We start from the raw sequence: 18,867 nt of genomic DNA, 5'->3' as shown, positions 1-18,867 counted from the left end.
ATAAGCTATCCAGCTACATCTAACTGAATCACATCTTCACAGGGAATTCCAAAAACAGATCTTTCAGGACACCTGGGTAGCTCAGACGGTTGAGCGTCTGCTTTTGGCTCAGGTCATGATAACAGGGTCCTCAAATCGAGTTCCACATCTGGCTTCTCGCTCAGTGGGAGCCTGCTTCTCCTTCTATCTCCCTCACCCTCTCCCTGCTGCTCCTCTTGCTTGTGTGCTCTCTCTCTCACAAATAAATAAATAAAATCTTAAAAACAAAACAGATCTTTCAAGAAAGATAATGAATCCTGTAGCTATCAGACTTAACTTCCTGGGGCATCTGGCTGGCTCAAGCCAGTAAAGCATGCTAACTCCTGATCTCAGGGTCATGAGTTTGAGCTTCATGTTGGGTGTAGAGTTTACTGAAAAATAATAATAATAAAAATAAAGATACTTCCAACCTTTAAAAAAAAAATTACTTCCTTACACATATATTTCATTTCTCCAGGGCCTTCCCTTGACTCCTTGAACCGGTAGGCACCCTGTTACATGCTGCCATAGCACTCAGCATCAGCATCCAGGCCCTCACCTCACCTGCTTGCAATTAATTAGCAGCCTAACTTCCCTGCTAGACTCTAAGCTCTTAGGTGTGTGGTGGGGAGGAGCAGGATAGTGGTTGTATTGTTTACCTAGTACAGTCCTTGGTACATAAGAGGCACCCAATAAATATTTGCTAATTCAATAAATTGTTTGATTGAACATGTAGTACCTACATGAAAACAGTAGAAACCAGAGCTACAAACCTTAATCTCTCCTTTATCTGACCTACACCTTTACTAAATTGCTCCTAAAACAATGCACTGATGTGTTCTAGGCTTTACAACCAGCAATGAACTTAAAGCTCATATATGGCGGTGTTCATGTCGTGAACTTCTGTCTTTGTATTACTCCTACATAATTTCTAGTCGAATGGATAGCTGCCTGTGGGCCCTGTTTACTTAAGAAAGGGAACAGGCATATGCTGCTGGCCACAACAAAGCCAGAGCTGAGTCCCCAAGGTCTTTCTGCCTTCACCTGGCCTGCTTCTCCCTCTCCCACTCTCCCTGCTTGTGTTCCTTCTCTCGCTGTGTCTCTGTCAAATAAACAAATAAAATCTTTTAAAAAACAACAAAACCAGTCCTTCACTGCAGATGGTTTGAGAAGCACTGTGCCAGCTCACATGAAAGGTATTCTCGGCCACAGTTAACAAGCTCGAGGTTCAGCTGTGGCCAATAAACAACAAAATCCACAAAGGACCTCTACGGAAGAAAAGTAATTCAGTTTGTTATTCCGGCCAACCCAGAATGGACACTGTTCCTTCAGACACTTCTCTACGTATGGTTTTTCTACTTTTTAAAAAAATATTTTACTAATATTTTTCAATTTTTTAATTTTTTAAAATATTTTATTTATTTGACAGAGAGAGATCACAAGGTGGCAGAGAGGCAGGCGAGGGGGGCGTGGCGGGAAGGCTCGCTGCTGAGCAGAGAGCACTGAGCCACCCAGGTGCCCCGATTTTTCTCCTTTTTAAAGCAAGCTCTGCTCTTTTGACCACTTCTTTGGGAGCCACATTGCCTGGGGCTGGAGGCAGGGTTAGCAGGGCGGTGGGAAAGAAGAGACCTCTGCGCCCGAAGCTGGAGCTTTCTCCACAAGGCCGCACGGGGAAGGGGATTTGGTGGGGCCCACTGAGGCACAGCAGCCTGTGTGACGTCCGCCCGCCCATGGCGACAGCAAACCTCAAATTCTTACTGTCCGTAGGCAAGCTCTTCCATGGTGCTGCCCACCAAGCCTGCAACCTAGGTGACAGGAGAAAAACATGGGACTAGAGAGGAGGAGCCACCAGCCAGCCTGTCACAGGGAACGGGAAACCTACATGCTAGAATGATGCCAGCCCAGCGGCACTATCACCAAGAGCCACATGCCCTGGGCAAACATGCAGGGAGCCCAGCTCTTGGCTCCAACAAGGAATGAAGCCCTCACTCTTTTGGTGGCTTCATCTGTGCTGAGAAGGGAAGGGGTCATTTTTGGGACGCCTCTACTGGGACAGCTGCAGTGGTGGACTGCCTCCCGAGAGCTCCCAGGAGAGCAGGAACCATGGGCTCCTCAAAGGCAGACAGCCCACTGGCTCTGCCCGAAGGCCATGACTTCTGCCACATGCCTTCCATGGACACCCTACGAGGCTCAGAGACAAATGCCAGCTTGTGGAGGGCATTGAACCTGATGGATCGTAAGGAGTAGGGCTTGGAAGCAGTCATCTGTAGACAGAAGAAGCGGGTCCACAGAGGTAAAAGAAGGGAGCAGACACGCTAAGAGAAGCAGGGACCAAGTTTAGCTCCAGTGAGACAGAGTGGCTAACTGCTTGAAGATTTTTTTTTTTTTAAAGTTTATTTAAGTAATGTCTACACCCAACATGGGGCTTGAACTCATGATCCCAGGATCAAGAATCACCTGCTCTTCCAAGTGACCCAGCCAGGCGCCCCTTGAAGATTTTTTTAGTATCTGTTTCAGGCCTGTTGCTGGGCACAGAATTAGAGATTCTAAGCAGCATTGTTCCTATCCCAAGTTTCCTGTTTTCAGATTCCTGGAGATTTGTTTCTGTCCATGACCATGACCATTTCTGTTCTTTATAATCCCTAAAACTTGGCGTACCTCACTGTTGCCAACCGCCAGCATGGGAAACTGCCTCACGAGAACACTTTGTCCCTATAATATGTCAGTCATCCATTTCCACAAGGCGTTCATTGCACAATGCTGCACGCCACAGTGCCCCTCAGCACAACATGTCCCAGCCCATGGGCTGGATGGTCTTGCCTCTGAGGACTGAAAAGAAACATTTCTGGCTTTCGAGAGTCTATTTTTTCACTGAACACAAGGCTCGTCTTATTGCCACAACATAATTTCGGTTTCTAAATGATTATATGTTGAACTTAATTAGATAGTATTAACATTACAACAACAAAATTCCTGTAGAAATTCCTAGAACAACATAGTGAAGTGCCTAATTTTTTTTTTTTAAAGATTTTGTTTATTTATTTGACAGAGAGAAATCCCAAGTAGATGGAGAGGCAGGCAGAGAGAGAGAGAGGGAAGCAGGCTCTCTGCTGAGCAGAGAGCCCGATGCGGGCCTTGATCCCAGGACCCTGAGATCATGACCTGAGCCGAAGGCAGCGGCTTAACCCACTGAGCCACCCAGGCGCCCCCTAATTTTTTTTTTATTAAAGCTTTTATTTATTTATTTGATGGAGGGAGAGAGATCATAAGTAGGCAGAGCAGCAGGCAGAGAGAGGGGGGAAGCAGGCTCCCTCCTGAGCAGAGAGCCTGATGCGGGACTTGACCCCAGGACCCTGAGATCACGACCTAAGCCAAAGGCAGCAGCCTAACCCACTGAGCCATCCAGGTGCCCCAAGGAGTGCCTAATCTTGACCAAGGGAAAATTCACAGTACAATTTACAATTCTACCATAGAAAGAGAAAGGCATATATTTTTTAAAGAATTTATTTATTTGAAAAAAAAATTATTTGCGGGAGAAAGAGGAAGAGAGAGCACAAGTAGCGGGGGGGGGGGATAGGGGGAGAAGGAGAACCAGACTCCCCGCTAAGCATGGAGTCCAATGTGGGGCTCAATCCCAGGACCCTGGGATCATGACCTGAGCTGAAGGCAGGTTAACGACTGAGCCACCTAGGTGCCCTTAATGGGCATTTTCAAATATTTATAACTATAGCAAATTGTACAGTTTTATTCTTCTAAAATGTTTATACTGTTTTGTTGCTTTTTATTTTTTATTTTATTTTTTTAAAGATTTTATTTATTTATCAGAGAGAGAGAGGGGGAGAGAGCGAGCACAGGCAGACAGAATGGCAGGCAGTGGCAGAGGGAGAAGCAGGCTCCCTGCCGAGCAAGAAGCCTGATGTGGGACTCGATCCCAGGACACTGGGATCATGACCTGAGCCGAAGGCAGCTGCTTAACCAACTGAGCCACCCAGGCGTCCCTGTTGCTTTTTAAATTACATAATCAATCCATGTTTATGAAATTAAACTTAGGAAATACAAAAAGAATAAATTACAAATTGCCAATAATTCTACCACCTTACCATTATCAATATTTTGGTATATAAGCAGTCTTTGCTTTGTATAGTAGTGGAGAACCATGACCATGCAAGCTGAAATGATGCAAAAATGATCTCAATCATCAATAGAAACTGTTACTATTGTTCCATGGTCTTTAAATTTAAAAAATTTTTTTAAGATTTTATTTATTTGACAGAGAGAGAGAGAGACATCACAAGTAGGCAGAGAGTCAGGGAGAGAGAAGGGGGGAAGCAGGCTCCCCACTGAGCAAAAAGCCTGATGCGGGGCTCGATCCCAGGACCCTGAGATCATGACCTGAGCAGAGGCTTACCCCACTGAACCACCCAGCTGCCCCTAAATTTAAAAATATTTTAAAAAATATTTATTTGAGAGAGAGAGGGTGTGTGCGTGCAAGAGTTGGGGGAGAGACTCTTCAAAGAGACTCCCCGCTGAGCGTAGAGCCCGACGTGGGTCTTAATTTCACAACCCGGGAGATCATAATCCGAGCTGAAACTTAGAGTCAGAAGCTTAACCAACTGAGTCCCCCAGGCACTTCTAAATTTTAAAACTTTGAAAAATTTTGTCAAAACATTACATAACTCTTTAACCGGCAGTTACAAGTGAACATGGAAGTAAAAGAATGGAAGAAGTGATATTTAGTATAATTTAAACACTAAAAACTTGGGGTATTAAAGTATTTTATCTTTCCATAAAAAACTTATCAAAAGTAGTTTCAACAGTGCTTGACTTCTCACCATATAACTCGTGATACAGAGCAAGCATGTGTTCTCTGTTTTGGCAAATTCTCATAACCCTTTCTAAGCTCAGATCAGCTTTCATAATTTTATCTTTTGTGTTTTCAATGTCATGAAATATCTCTGAGAATTCCTTTAATCCTAAGTTTTTTTGTTTGTGTGACTTCCTCTGGGACATCTTTTATCTTTTCTCGTATCGTTACATTCACACGGCTCCTTTGAGGGCCTCTCCAGAATCTCCCAGCAGTGGCAGTGTTGATATATATCCCCGTCAGGTATCCATTGTCTAACTTTATTTACATTTGGTTCAACATTCATTCAAACATTATCACTTTTTTGCCCCCTTGGTGTACTTTTATCTTTGTTTGGCTAATTCCCTCTTTCAGTTCACCCATTTTTGTAAAATGTCACTTGGATTTATCACTCACTGGGAGACACAGAGGTGACATCACCACCTGCTTTGAGGTCTGTGAACTGGAAAACAGATGTGCAGTTAGTTACCAATCACAGATTGCGAAAGAGGTGCAGGACATGTATCTGTTATGTGCATCGTCCCTTGTGCACTGAAGAGCTGACAGTGAGGTTTGTACTTTCTGTGAGTACAGTTACTGTACGATGGTAACTGAAATTTGAACTGTGCTGCTGGAGGACTGCTGTTAACTAAACCATGGTAGCTGACATCAGTGTATGTCGAAGCAAGGAAAGCCTACATACCCTTCCGGTCTTTTTTCTATTCAACCGTCTGCATAATTTTTAAAAACTGGATCATCCTTGTGGCATATATAATAAACTGGCTTATCACCACTCATCCCAGTGGCTTCTTTTCTGCAGGAAAGCTGAAGTCTACATTCTCCGATTCCCATCTAGGGCTCTGCATGTGACTTAAGGTAGTAAGATTTGTTCTAAGTAGGTTCAGGGTGTGATTCTTGTTTTTCCTAGCTATTTTTCTCAGTCTTCCTGAAAGCCCCTTAAGGCTATAAAGCTACAGTAGTTAAGAGAGATTGGTATTGATGAAAGAATAGAGAATAGATCAATGGGATAGAATGGAGACCCACATATATACAGTCAACTGATCTTTTACAAAGGAGCAAAGACAATTCAACAGAGCAGAGACAGTCAGTTCAACAAATGGTGCTGGAACATTCCCATGCAACAAACAAAAACCCAAGTCTACACATTGACCTTACATACGTCACAAAAATTAACTTGAAATGGATCATAGGCCCACGTGTAAAACACAAAATTATAAAACATCTAGAAGATAACATAGGATACTATCTAGATGACCTTGGGTATGACTTTTTAGATAAAATACCAAAGGCATGATCCATGAAAGTAATAGCTGATAAGGTGAACTTCACCGAAATTAAAAACGTTTCTGTGAAAGGCAATGCCAAGAAAATGAGAAGACAAGCCACAGACTGGGAGAAAATATTTGCAAAAGTTGTGTTGGATGAAGCACTGTTATCCAACATTATACAAAACATTCTGCCCTAAAGAGAAACTAACTAGAGCTTAACAGCTAGGGCTTCATCAGAGCCTAACTACCTAGGAGAAGGTAAATATTCAACCCTAGCCCATGCTAGCCATCCTGTCCCACCTATAGGGAGAAGAATGAGACTTGTGAAGTTCACAGTCTAGAGGTATGGGCTAAGAGTGTAGGCCCCGATCACAGCACGATACCATGTTTCCCCTTCCTCCACACCTTACCATTACATTACTAAAAGCCCATTTATAGCAATTCCTTTAACCCAGAGTATGCCTGCCTATCAAGAAAAAATTACATACTAAAAGGCAAACGACACAATTTGAAGAGACAGAGCAAGCATCAGAACCAGACATAGCAGGGATATTGGAATTATCTATAATTTAAAGGAATTTGAAACAACTATGATTAATATGCTAAGGGCTCTAATAGATAGAGCACATGCAAGAAAAGATGAGCTATGTAAGCAGAGAGATGGAAATCCTAAGGAAAAAAAAAAAACAAAAATACCAGAGATAAAAAATACTGTAACAAAAATGGAGAAGGTCTTTGATGGACTATTATTGCTATTTTGTCCAATATACTTAGTTCACTTAATAAGCCGACCCTTGGGTAGCTCTTTTGCAGAATTAATTTCTAATGTAATAGTCAATTATCTTATTTTATTTTCAAAAATATTTTATTTATTTGAGAGAGAGGATGAGCAGGGGAAGGGGCAGAGGGAGAAGCAGACTCCCCCCGCCGCCACCCAAGCCAGGAGCCCGACATGAGGCTCAATCCCAGGACCCGGAGATCATGACCTGAGCCAAAGGCAGACACTTAACCCACTGAGCCACCCAGGCACCATTAATGGTTTTAGAAGATAACACTTAATAGGAGCTGTGAAAGTGCTAACATTGTTATGTACCAGGCACCAGACCAGAACTTGATATTTGGATAATAAAAGCTTCAATTTACAAAACACTTGCTTCCTGGTAGGAATTGAAAATGTTTTACTTAGTATCAAATTTACTTAGTATCAAATTTTACTTAGTATCAAATTGAAAATGTTTTACTTAGCACCAATTACACTATGGGGTAAGCATTATCTTAATTTCACTGTATTTTATCACTGTGGTTATAAAAAACACAAAACAGGATTATAACAATATTTGCAGCAGTTTCTTGAGCCTATTTTTCATTGCTTTGACATTTAGTTTATTAGGTTGACAAATAGCCAGTCCTTCATTTTGATAGCCCTAGTTATAATTTTTCACGTAATAACTGTTGATTAATTTTATTTCCTTACCAATGATACTAGCAAAAAGAAAGTCAATTACTAACTACTGTAAATGAGCTGCTACATTTTTCTCCAGTCATCAATAGCCGTGAAGTTCGTGTACGCAGTCCCACATCTGGAATGGCAGTGTGAGAAGCTCCCATGAAACAAGCCTAACTGGTGACAATTATTTTAAAAAAAAAACACCATTTAAAAATATCTGAGAATTGACCTAAGGCCATATGGTGAGTGAAGAAATATTTATTCAAAGAAATCTACTAAAACTCGGTGAGAACAGCCATAGTCTATAGCACTTGAACCCATGTGGCATTGGAACCACTATCCACCCTGTTGCTCCCCACCCCAGCTCAGCATGAAGGCAAATCCACTCCAGGTGGGTACAGCCATGAATGTAGCTGTTGAGGAATGTACCTTCCTCGGAGAGGCAGGCCACCAGAATTTCCCATTTCTCCTAGCCATCTGTTGCAAAGGCTAAATTCCAAGCAAGTGCGGCCAAAAGGTGAGGGGTTACCTTTTTTCACCTGTCAAGACAATTTGAACAAACCTTTCAGAATCTCTAACAGGAAAAAAGAGAGTTCTATTAGAGCCCAAGTTAGGACAGCTGCCCAGGAATCACTCTTCACAGAGAAAAATTGTGTGCTGGGGGGCACCTGGCTGCTCAGTAAGTGGAATGTGCAACTCTTGATCATCCGGGTTGTGGATTCTACACCCAGCGTGGGTGTAGAAATTACTTAAATTCTTAAAAAAAAAAAAAGTGTTCTTGAAATGAACAATTTCCACAGGGTTATACACTTCTTTACATCTTGTAAAAGCTGAAAAGAGGATAGATTCCCGTATGGTCAGGAATCACAAGTTTTATCATAAAGGAATGCAGGGACTATAAACATTGATCAGTAGATTATCCCAAGAACAAGGTGGTTTTCCTTTATGCTACTCATTCACAAAGCGGATGTACAATGGATATGTACTGGGTGACAAATCAGGCTTTTGGTTTGAACAAAGTTTATATACAGTCACGTTGACTTAGAAAGAAATCTGAAATCATTTCCCGTGGGTACTAGGCCTCTAAAGAGTTTTTCTCTCATCACAACCAGCTTCCACTATTAAGAGGAGAGACTCTCATGGTTGCTAGAGGAAAGAAGAAGGGGCCAAATGAATAAAGGAGAGTGGGAGGTACAGGCTTCCAGGTATGGAATGATTCAGTCACAGGAATAAAGGCACAGCATAGGGAATACAGACGATGATACTATAGTATCATCTTTTGGTGATAGATGACAGCTGTGTTTATAACTAGCACAGCATGATGTATGGAGAAGTTGCATCACTACATTGTACACCTGAAAATAATGTAACATTGTCTGGCAATTAAACAACAACAAAAAAAATTAAAAAAAAAAAAAAAGAGGAGAGACTCTATCTCAGGCACATGGGTCATTCTTATTGTAGCTAATTTGTAGGGTGAAGGTGGCAAATTGGGAGAGCCATGGCAAGACCAGAGAGGCTCTCATCTCTACCCAGAAGCCGGCTCCTAACACGGAAGGGCCACTTACACACATAACTCTGCCTCTACTCCCAGCTCCAGAGCTGTGGCTCAGTGATTTCTGGCTACAGAGAAAACCAGGATGTAAAACAAAGAGCTCCACAGCTATCTCCAAAAGAATTACCTTCATTTGAAACAGTGTAAGAAGTTCAAGCTTAAGGGTACTCAAAATCAAAGATTTTGGTGGAAAGCAATTATGAAGAAGCTGGTAACTTCATAGAAGATACAAGCTAAATGATAGCCCACATAGTACCAGAGGCAAGCCGGGAAAGAGACAGCAAAAGAGCCCTCTTGGCACTGGAACAAACCACAATTATTACCCCCCCGACACACACACACAACAATACCCCTTCAAAGTAGACAGAATTTAATTGGATCAGGTTGTGGAGCAATTTACGCTCAGGGGATTGCTGACTAGTAGAGTTTCACAGCTGAGTAAGATCAAGGAAAGAGACAGTAAGGAGCCCTGCTAAAACCCACTGTCACCCCAGGGTGTCTGTATACATGCTCAAGGGAGTGATGTCTGAGGACCAACATCAGAGGCTCCATAATGTGGAGAAAACAGACATCACTAAAATAGTCCAGACAAAACTAAGGAAATAAACAAGCCAACTATAATAACAAGCTCCAGGGGATGGGAAGGAGACCAATACCTATAGTTACTATAAACAGTATCAATAGAGGTAAGAATGGTACAGGCGCGCACACACACACACACACAAATGGAAATTCAGAAAGGCTCAAAAGTAGATTTGGACTGACAAAATTAGCAAACTTGAAGACAGATTATGCAATTCAAAGAACAAAGAAAAAAAAATGAAGAAAATTACAGAGCCTCAGAGAAATGTGGGTCACCATTAAACACACCAACATATAGGTGTGGATAGGAATATAAGGAGTTGCAAATTTGATTTAAAGAAAATTCTTAATGTGTATAACTAGGCAGCTCAGCAAACTCCAAGTAGGATACATGTCAATCTACTTCAAACACATCATAGTAAAAATGCTGTATCGGGGCGCCTGGGTGGCTCAGTCAATTGAGCATCTAACTCTTGATTTCAGCTCAGGTCATTATCTCAGGGTCCTGAGGTCGAGCCCTGCATTGGGCTGTGCTCAGCAGAGAGTCTGTACGAGATCCTCCATCTCCCTCTCTCTTGGCCCTCCTCCTCTGCTCTCTAAAATAAATATTTTTTTTAAAACTAAATTTTTTTTACATCAATAACATCAAGTACAATCAAAATTAAAAGCATTTGTGCTTCAAAGGACACTATCAGGGAAGTGAAGCAAACCCAAAGAATGGAAGGAAGTATTTCCAAATCATATATCTTATGAGTGACTTATATCTAGAATCTAATATCTAGAATATACAAATACCTTTACAATTCAATAGTAAAAAGACAACCCAATTTTTTTTAAATAGGCAAAGAATTTGAATGAACATTACTCCAAAGAAAATACACAAATAAAATACACATAAAAAGATGTTCCACATCGGGACGCCTGGGTGGCTCAGTTGGTTAAGGAGCTGCCTTCGGCTCGGGTCATGATCCCAGGGTCCTGGGATCGAGTCCCACATCGGGCTCCTTGCTCGGCAGGGAGCCTGCTTCTCCCTCGGCCTGCCTCTCTGTCTGCCTGTGCTCGCTCGCTCTCTCTCCCCCTATCTCTGACAACTAAATAAATAAAATCATAAAAAAAAAAAAAGATGTTCCACATCATTAGCCATAATGGAAATGTGGATTAAAACCACAATACTATACCACTCACATCCACTAGGATGACTACAATCAAGAAGCAAGGTAATAAGCAAGTGCTGACAAGGACAGGGAGAAATTGGAAACCTCATACACTGTTGCACGAATTGTTAAAGTGGTACAGACATTTTGAAAACCAGTCTGGTAGTTCCTTAGTTATCATATAACCCCAAAATTCTACTCTTAGACATATATTCAAGAATAATGAAAAAGCTATAGCCACCCAAAAATTTGTACACAAGTGTTCATAGCAGCATTGTTCATAATAGCCAAAAAGTGGAAACCCAAACATCCACCAGCTGATGAATGGATAAAGAAAATGTGGTCTATCCATACAATGGAATATTATTTGCAATAAAAAAAGATACATACAACATGAATGAACTTTAAAAGCATCATGCTAAATGAAAAAAACCAGTCACAAAAGATCAGCTGTCATGATTCCATCTATGTGAAATGTCCAGAATAAGCAAATAGAGACACAGAACTGTATTAGTAAGAGTTGCCTAAGGATATAGTGGTTATGGATGACAGCCAAAAGGTATGGGGTTTCTTTTTCCCCCTTTTAATATTTTATTTATTTATTTTACAGAGAGAGAGAGAGAGGGAGAGAACACAAGCAGAGGGAGTGGGAGAGGAAGCAGGAGGTTTCCTGCTGAGCAGGGAGCCTGATGCGGGGCTCCATGCCTGGACCCTGGGATCATGACCTGAGCCAAAGGCAGACACTTAATGACTGAGCCCTCTAGGCAACCCAGGTATAGGGTTTCTTTCTGGGGTGATAAAAATTTTCTAAAATTAATCTAAAATGTGATAACTGCATAACTCAAAATACTAAAAACTGTCAAATTGTACACTTTAAATGGGTGAACTGAATGTATAGAAATTATGTCTCATTAACAAAAAAGATACATATATAAATAAAAGACAACTTAAAATTCTAAAAAGTTTTATTATAGAAACAAAACAAGGAGTGTCATTAAGCATGAAATAAATAATTTCATTCTTGATAAAAGTACATTTAATGTTACAAAATCTGAAGTAAACTAGTTTATAACCCAACTCTTAAAGGATTTCTATTTCTTGAAATTAACTTTTATTCTTTTGTAAAGATGTAACTTTAGTACAGGAGAAACACATTTAATTTGTTACACATTGTTACAGATACAACTCAGAAGTCAACATACATAAAAGCAGCTATATTATTCATTTTTGCTAAATAGCTGTACAAAGCTATTAACTTACAATATAAAAAAAGTTGTTCATGAGATATTTCAAACTAGAAGTTTGGAATGCATGTTTCTATCTGATACCATTAATCCACTAACTACCGTGGCCAGATGTTCAGTGTATCTCTCATAGAACTGCACGTAAAATTACTGAAGTCAGGTAAAATGTTGCAAATTTTAAGGGACATAAGTAAATAATCAAAGATGATTTTATAGTAAATTTGGAAAATCTGGTGCTTAAATGTCCCTTTTTACTACAGAAAACAAGGAAGGCTAATGTTTAGAAACCTTAATGGATGGAAAATAGTTGAGTCAAATATGTTCTCTGCAAGTTCCACATCTAATTTTATTTAAAGTGTTACCTCTGAACATTTAAAAAGTTAATGAGTTATTATTTTAATAAGAAATTGTCCAAATTTACCTGCAACTTTTCAAAAGTATAATTTTAATACATATTGGGATCTAAAACAACTAGCAAATAGCAACAATAGAGACTATATATTTTAAAAAGTGGACAAATGAAGAGAGAATATATTGGGATGTAAATTAGGAATTAGTTATTTGCTTTACAAAAGGTTCTTAAATATACACAGTAATTCATAACACGTGATCTTTAAGTATTCATGCATTTAAAATAAACTTAGCAGAAAGATCAACTTACAACTTTTAGAAACCCCACGAATTTATAAAGAGAGGCACTACTTTTATCTATTCACTAAAGGCAATAAAATGTTTTAAAACAGTTCAAAAATAGGGCCAAAAAAGTGATTTTTCAAAAACAAAACAGTTTAGTAAGATGGCTATTCACTGTGCTCTTCAAGAAATTCATAACCTACTTTTATAAAGCATATTTTTCAGCCCCAACTTGTGATACACTTTGACCACCATTTCTGCTTCTCCTTGAATCGATCTGGAGAACCTGGAAGAGGGCCACAACAGTGAGGCTACTGGCGGTTTAGGTTAATGTCCTGAAAAAACATGGTATGTACACAAAAAGTAATGAAAAAAAAAGTTAGTTCTGAAGTACAACACCTATTCCCTAGGCTGTAAAACCTTACTAGTCTAACAAAAAGCACCAAGTTATAGGCGCCAAAGTTGGAAAAAAATAGATACCAGCACAGAGTCATTATCATATACCTTATCAATAAGTTTTATTTATTGGTCTGTTTGGCATTTGGAAAGCTAAATAATTTAGCAGGCTAGAAATCCCATTAGTACTCTTGCCAAAGATTTGCTTATTAATGAATTAAAAGTTAATACTGAAAACAGCATTGTGAGGAGTCTTCCTCTGTGCTTAATGATGTGGAAAGATACCAGAATCATCTTACAGAAAGGAAAAAGGTCCATAATATTTTTTGAAAAGTAAAAAGTAAATGGAAGTTAAGGCACTTATTTCAATGGTTCTGCAACATCAAGGGCAAAGTATGTTTTGTATTTCTTTGAGAAATTCCTTCCATCCTAAAACCATATCTTTGCTCCTTTCATAGATTTTTATTATCAAATCTAACAACTGTAAGTTACCCAAATGGAATTACATACAGAATTTTTAATCACTTGTTTTTCTACAAATAAGCAATAAAATTAATTGCTCCTCACTCAAAGTTTGACTACTTCTGTATTAACTGTAGTTAAAACAGAAGCAAGTAAGCTAATCTTTCATATCCAATATTACTACTTCTGTAATAAAGCTTACGTTTTCCTTTTTAACTGATGCTGACTGAAAAATTTATCATTTAAAGAATTAAAAGTTTCTCCAAATCTATTTAAGAAATAAGCTGACAGAAGCAAAAGTAACTTACTAATACATATATGTCAAAAGCTAAAAACAAAAGACACATCAAAACTAATTCAGCATATGTGATAATATAAATCAGTAAAAAGTGAATTAAATATTTCATGCTACACAGATTATTCTATTTTCCTTTCAAAATATGCAAGCTGACTTTGAAATTGCATTGTTTTTACATGCTCTGATCACAAGGACTACCAGGTGACTATTTGTTGTATACTTAGGTAACCACAGTAATATATTGTTTTAAGATTTTATTTATTTATTTGAGAGAGAGCACAAGCAGGGGGAGAGGCACAGGGAGACAGAACATACTCCCCGCTGAGCAAGGAGACCAATGAACAGCTTGATCCCAAGACCCTGGGACCTGAGCCGAAGGCAGACGCTTAACCACCCAGGTGCTCCCACAGAAATATTTTCTTAAGGCTTGAAGCTAAATACTAGTGATTCACTAATTAAGATGTATAGAGAACCTGAAATGCCCTGTCTTTAACTATGTTAATATAATTGTTAAAACTATATAAAAAGCATAAAATGAGAACCAATAAAACTAGTGCATCAAATATAGGACACTGCCATCAAACAATTATTCTGAAGCTCCAAAAAACCAAAACATCATAGAGCTAGTAGAAGAATGCATGTGCTTTTGTACTTAAAAAAAAACAAAACAAAACAAAACCCAAACCATATATATATATAAAACAGAAAATAAAGTTAACGAAAAGATGCTCCCTTCTAACGTAGTAATTCAGAGTACTGAAATTGAACTTTTTATAGCACTCTAACAAGTGAAAATTTTAAAGATCTGTTCACTAAATATGTGTAAGGTAAAACTAAACATGCATCCTGTCTTATTAAAATGATACATCTATCCCAAATCTCTTTATATAGCCCAACTCATCATTTAAGAACATCTTTTCATAAATGATTAAAAATATGAAAACACTTAACCTAAAGGAGCGTAGCATTTAGGTTGTGAAACTGTGTTGTGAATTTAATAAGAATTGTCATTTTGTTCTTAATGTTGAAGACTATACCATAGTTTCATAAATAACAGCATTTGTGTTTTATAATAAACATACCTGTATACAGAATTGTTTTTAATAGCATCTGTCCCCATCTCCGGAAATTGTTCATTTTAGTGTTATGTCATTTTAGTCATTAATGTTAGAATATTCTTGTGCTGATAAAGATTTAATTTTTTACTTAATACTTCAGTAGAAAATATGTGAATACACTGTATACCCCATTCCTTATCTTTTAAAAACCTGAACAACATTCTTTTTAAGTATCTGTTTTAAAAAATACTTAGGTAACAAGAGTGACTTTTATCATGATTAAACTGGTATTAAATTTACAGGCACAAGTAAAAAATGTTAACCACTTAATAGTGTAAAATAATAAAATGCAACATCATGTATGTATTTTACTAAGAAAGTGCACAGTTATACAAGCAGCAGATGATGAGAGCCGTATCATGGAACATCTGGATATATCTCTATGTATATCCTTCAAAATCACATTCCTTTATACAATTTACAAATTTTAATTTAAATGTCACATATTATCAGCTAACATTTAAATTAGTTTTTACTGTACTATTTCAATTCTATTATAAACCATGAAATACCTTCAGAAACTGCCGTGAGGGTAAGAAGAATTCCCTTCTTTTGAGTCTATAATTATATGACATTAAATGAAATATTTATTAAATGTTCTATTTGAGAAATATATTCTCACCTTGAACATATTCAAATTCAAGACCTATGTTAAGACAGAATGAAGATTTATGAGGACAATTTTATAATAGTTGAGAAGATAATGAGAAGATAAAGTCTATAAAGACCATGTAATGATAAGGAAAACACCTGACAAGAATATGACAGACTGGTAGATTTGACATTTTACCAAAGGACGGTAATGTTTGATGTTCTATTCCCTGCAGAACTCTGAATCCAGTTAACAGCAGGAGGGAAAAAGCAGCAGCATTTCAAATGTCCATACTCTGATTTCTAAAAGACACCGTGTAGGTAAGAAGAAAATCACATTTTCCTTCAAGTGATATAAGTCTTTGAAATGAAGGCTCCGCTATCTTTCAAGACTGAAAGGATATCACAGTGTTGATTTTATATACAAAGTAGGATCTGTTCCAGTATACTCTAGTGAAATAATTCACATATGGAGAATAGTTAATTTTGACCTCATGACAAAATCGCCCATATTTTGAGTAGGTTAACTTGTCACCTTCTTCGCAAACCACCTATCAAAAGATAAGAAACAATATTCAAAAGGTTATGAAGTTTACAGGAGAAATACAATCAATGTACAAGTGACTATTTATATAAAAAATACATTATTGCTACACAAGGACTATCTCACACTGATTAGTAAATCTAGAACCCTCTTTAGAAGAGAATCACCATCTCCATTAAGCTCTTCAGCTTCTCCTAGAGATTGAGACTAGTATAAAGTGTTCCTGGTTTTCTTTTCTTTTGTTTTTTAAAAGATTTTATTTTATTTTAAAAGATTTTATTTCAGAGAGAGACCTAGCAAGTGAGGGAACATAAGCAGGGGGAGTGGCAGAGGGAGAAATAGGCTTCCTGCCAAGCAGGGAGCCCCACACAGGGCTTGATACCAGCACCCTGGGATCATACCCTGAGCCGAAGGTAGGCACCTAATGACTGAACCACCCAGGTACTGTTTCTGATTTTCAGAAAGATTTTAAAATCCTCAAATATAGAAGACTGTCTCCTCAGTTAATTATCATTCCTCTGACTTATCTACTGAGAAATTGACATATTTTTAATATATGTTCAAACTCTTTTCCTTATATAGAAATGACTCACAATTATCTAGTAAGCAAGTTTTTGTGACTTATCCAGTGCAAACCTTTACATTCTCATCTTAATGATGTTCACTAAGATAGCTTAACTAGCTTGAAGGGTTTTCTACACTAAAACATTAAACATTCTTCTAATGCTTGGAAAGATGTCAGAGAACCAACTTTTAGAGTGAAAGGATGGAGTAGCTTTAAGTCCATGCCTGGTTATTACATGAAAGAAGAAATAATCTGATCTTCAAAATGGAGCAGAAAGATGGCCAAGATCAGAATTAACAGGCTCCAGATAACAGCCAGCAACACAGCAGTAATTACTGAATACCTGATGTTTAATAAAATCCCATTTTGTCACCAATTAAGCCGAAGATCACGGATATCAACTACCAACAGAGAAAATTCAAAATACATGCAGCAGAACACAGAATACATTTATATTACAGGTTTATGGGGTCATGATGAAAGACAAAAGTGGAAATCATAAAAACTAATTTCTCACCTCCAAACTGGTCTGGGACAATAAGAGAAAGAACTTATCATTTATGAAAAGACAGAAAAAATCTTGGCTGCAAGCCATATAGAACACGCATGTCAATTCAGAATTGGCAACTGAAATTCTTCTAAGGTCCCTCAAACCCAACTTTCCAAGGAGTAAAGACACCCATTCCAGACAACACTAATTACCAGATAGACAAACTCCCATCTTTCTTTTAGTTGTCAGATATATAAGGTACACACTGCAGGCTGAGAAGTAAGAAAGCTTGGTAAAACAGCCAAAACCAATGAAAAATTAAAATACAGCTATAGCTAAATCCTTAAAACCGAGGTAGCTCTGAATACACTAATTTTTGTGGATATCAGGGACTGTGATAATTTAGCAAGCGATTTTTCTAGCTATGAGTCAAATTATCAGAAAATTCTCAACATAATAATGTAACAACACAACCAGCTGCTCTTTAGATTATAAGTTAAAATAAAATCATCATTCAAATCAAATTATGCCATCTTTTTTTTTTTTAAGATTTTATTTATTTATTTGACAGAGTGAGAGAGATAGCGAGAGAGGGAACACAAGCCGGGGAGTAGAAGAGGGAGAAGCAGACTTCCCACTGAGCAGGGAGCCCAATGCAGGGCCTGATCCCAGGACCTGGGATCATGACCTGAGCTGAAGGCAGATGCTTAACGACTAAGCCACCCAGGTGCCCCAAATTATGCCATCTTTTGTACATAAATGTGAAACAGAAACAAATACAGGCAATGAATAAGGAATCCAGGTATTGGTAAAATTATTTTTTTCTGGGGCGCCTGGGTGGCTCAGTGGGGTAAGCCGCTGCCTTCGGCTCAGGTCATGATCTCAGGGTCCTGGGATCGAGTCCCGCATCGGGCTCTCTGCTCAGCAGGGAGCCTGCTTCCTCCCCTCTCTCTCTCTGCCTGCCTCTCTGCCTACTTGTGATCTCTCTCTGTCAAATAAATAAATAAAATCTTTAAAAAAAAAAATTATTTTTTTCTGCAAACTGCCCAAATTTTCTTTTGTACATTGGAAAAAATGGGGCACCTGGGTGGCTCAGTCATTAGGCGTCTGCCTTCGGCTCAGGTCATGATCCCAGGGTCCTGGGATCAAGTTGCTCGCGGAGCTCCCTGCTCAGTGGGGAGTCTGCTTCTCTCTTTGCCCCTCCCTCTGCTCTCTCTCTCACAAAAATAAAATCTTAAAAAACCCCAAACACTTCAAAGTACTTTTAATGTACTCCCCCACTGTTAAAGAACTTTTTTTTTTTTTAAAGATTTTATTTATTGGGGCACCTGGGTGGCTCAGTGGGTTAAAGCTTCTGCCTTCGGCTCGGGTCACGATCCCAAGGTCGTGGGATCCAGCCCCGCATCAGGCTCTCTGCTCAGCAGGGAACCTGCTTCCCCTCTCTCTCTGTCTGCCTCTCTGCCTACTTGTGATCTCTCTCTCTCTGTCAAATAGATAAATAAAATCTTAAAAAAAAAAAGTTAAAAAAAAAAAAGATTTTATTTATTATTTGAGAGACAGTGAGAGAGAACATGAAAAGGGAGAAGGTTAGAGGGAGAAGCAGACTCCCCATGGAGCTGGAAGCCCAATGAGGGACTT

At 38.7% G+C, this 18,867-nt stretch overlaps 1 protein-coding gene across 5 annotated transcripts in view; it reads right to left on the bottom strand.

Moving 5' to 3' along the window:
* Positions 1 to 12,220: 12,220 nt before the first annotated feature.
* Positions 12,221 to 18,867, bottom strand: part of DPY19L4 (dpy-19 like 4) — a 71,536-nt gene continuing 64,889 nt past the window's right edge. For all 5 annotated transcript variants that reach the window (XM_032315449.1, XM_032315451.1, XM_032315450.1 and 2 more), the window contains one exon: positions 12,221 to 16,181. In XM_032315449.1, coding sequence (XP_032171340.1) covers positions 16,017 to 16,181 — 165 coding nt within the window. In that variant the 3' untranslated portion in view covers positions 12,221 to 16,016. The remainder of the gene's footprint in view (positions 16,182 to 18,867) is intronic.

The sequence above is a fragment of the Mustela erminea genome, chromosome 16 (genome assembly GCF_009829155.1).
Source record: "Mustela erminea isolate mMusErm1 chromosome 16, mMusErm1.Pri, whole genome shotgun sequence".
NCBI lineage: Eukaryota > Metazoa > Chordata > Mammalia > Carnivora > Mustelidae > Mustela > Mustela erminea.
This window is presented reverse-complemented; position numbering and strand designations above follow the sequence as displayed.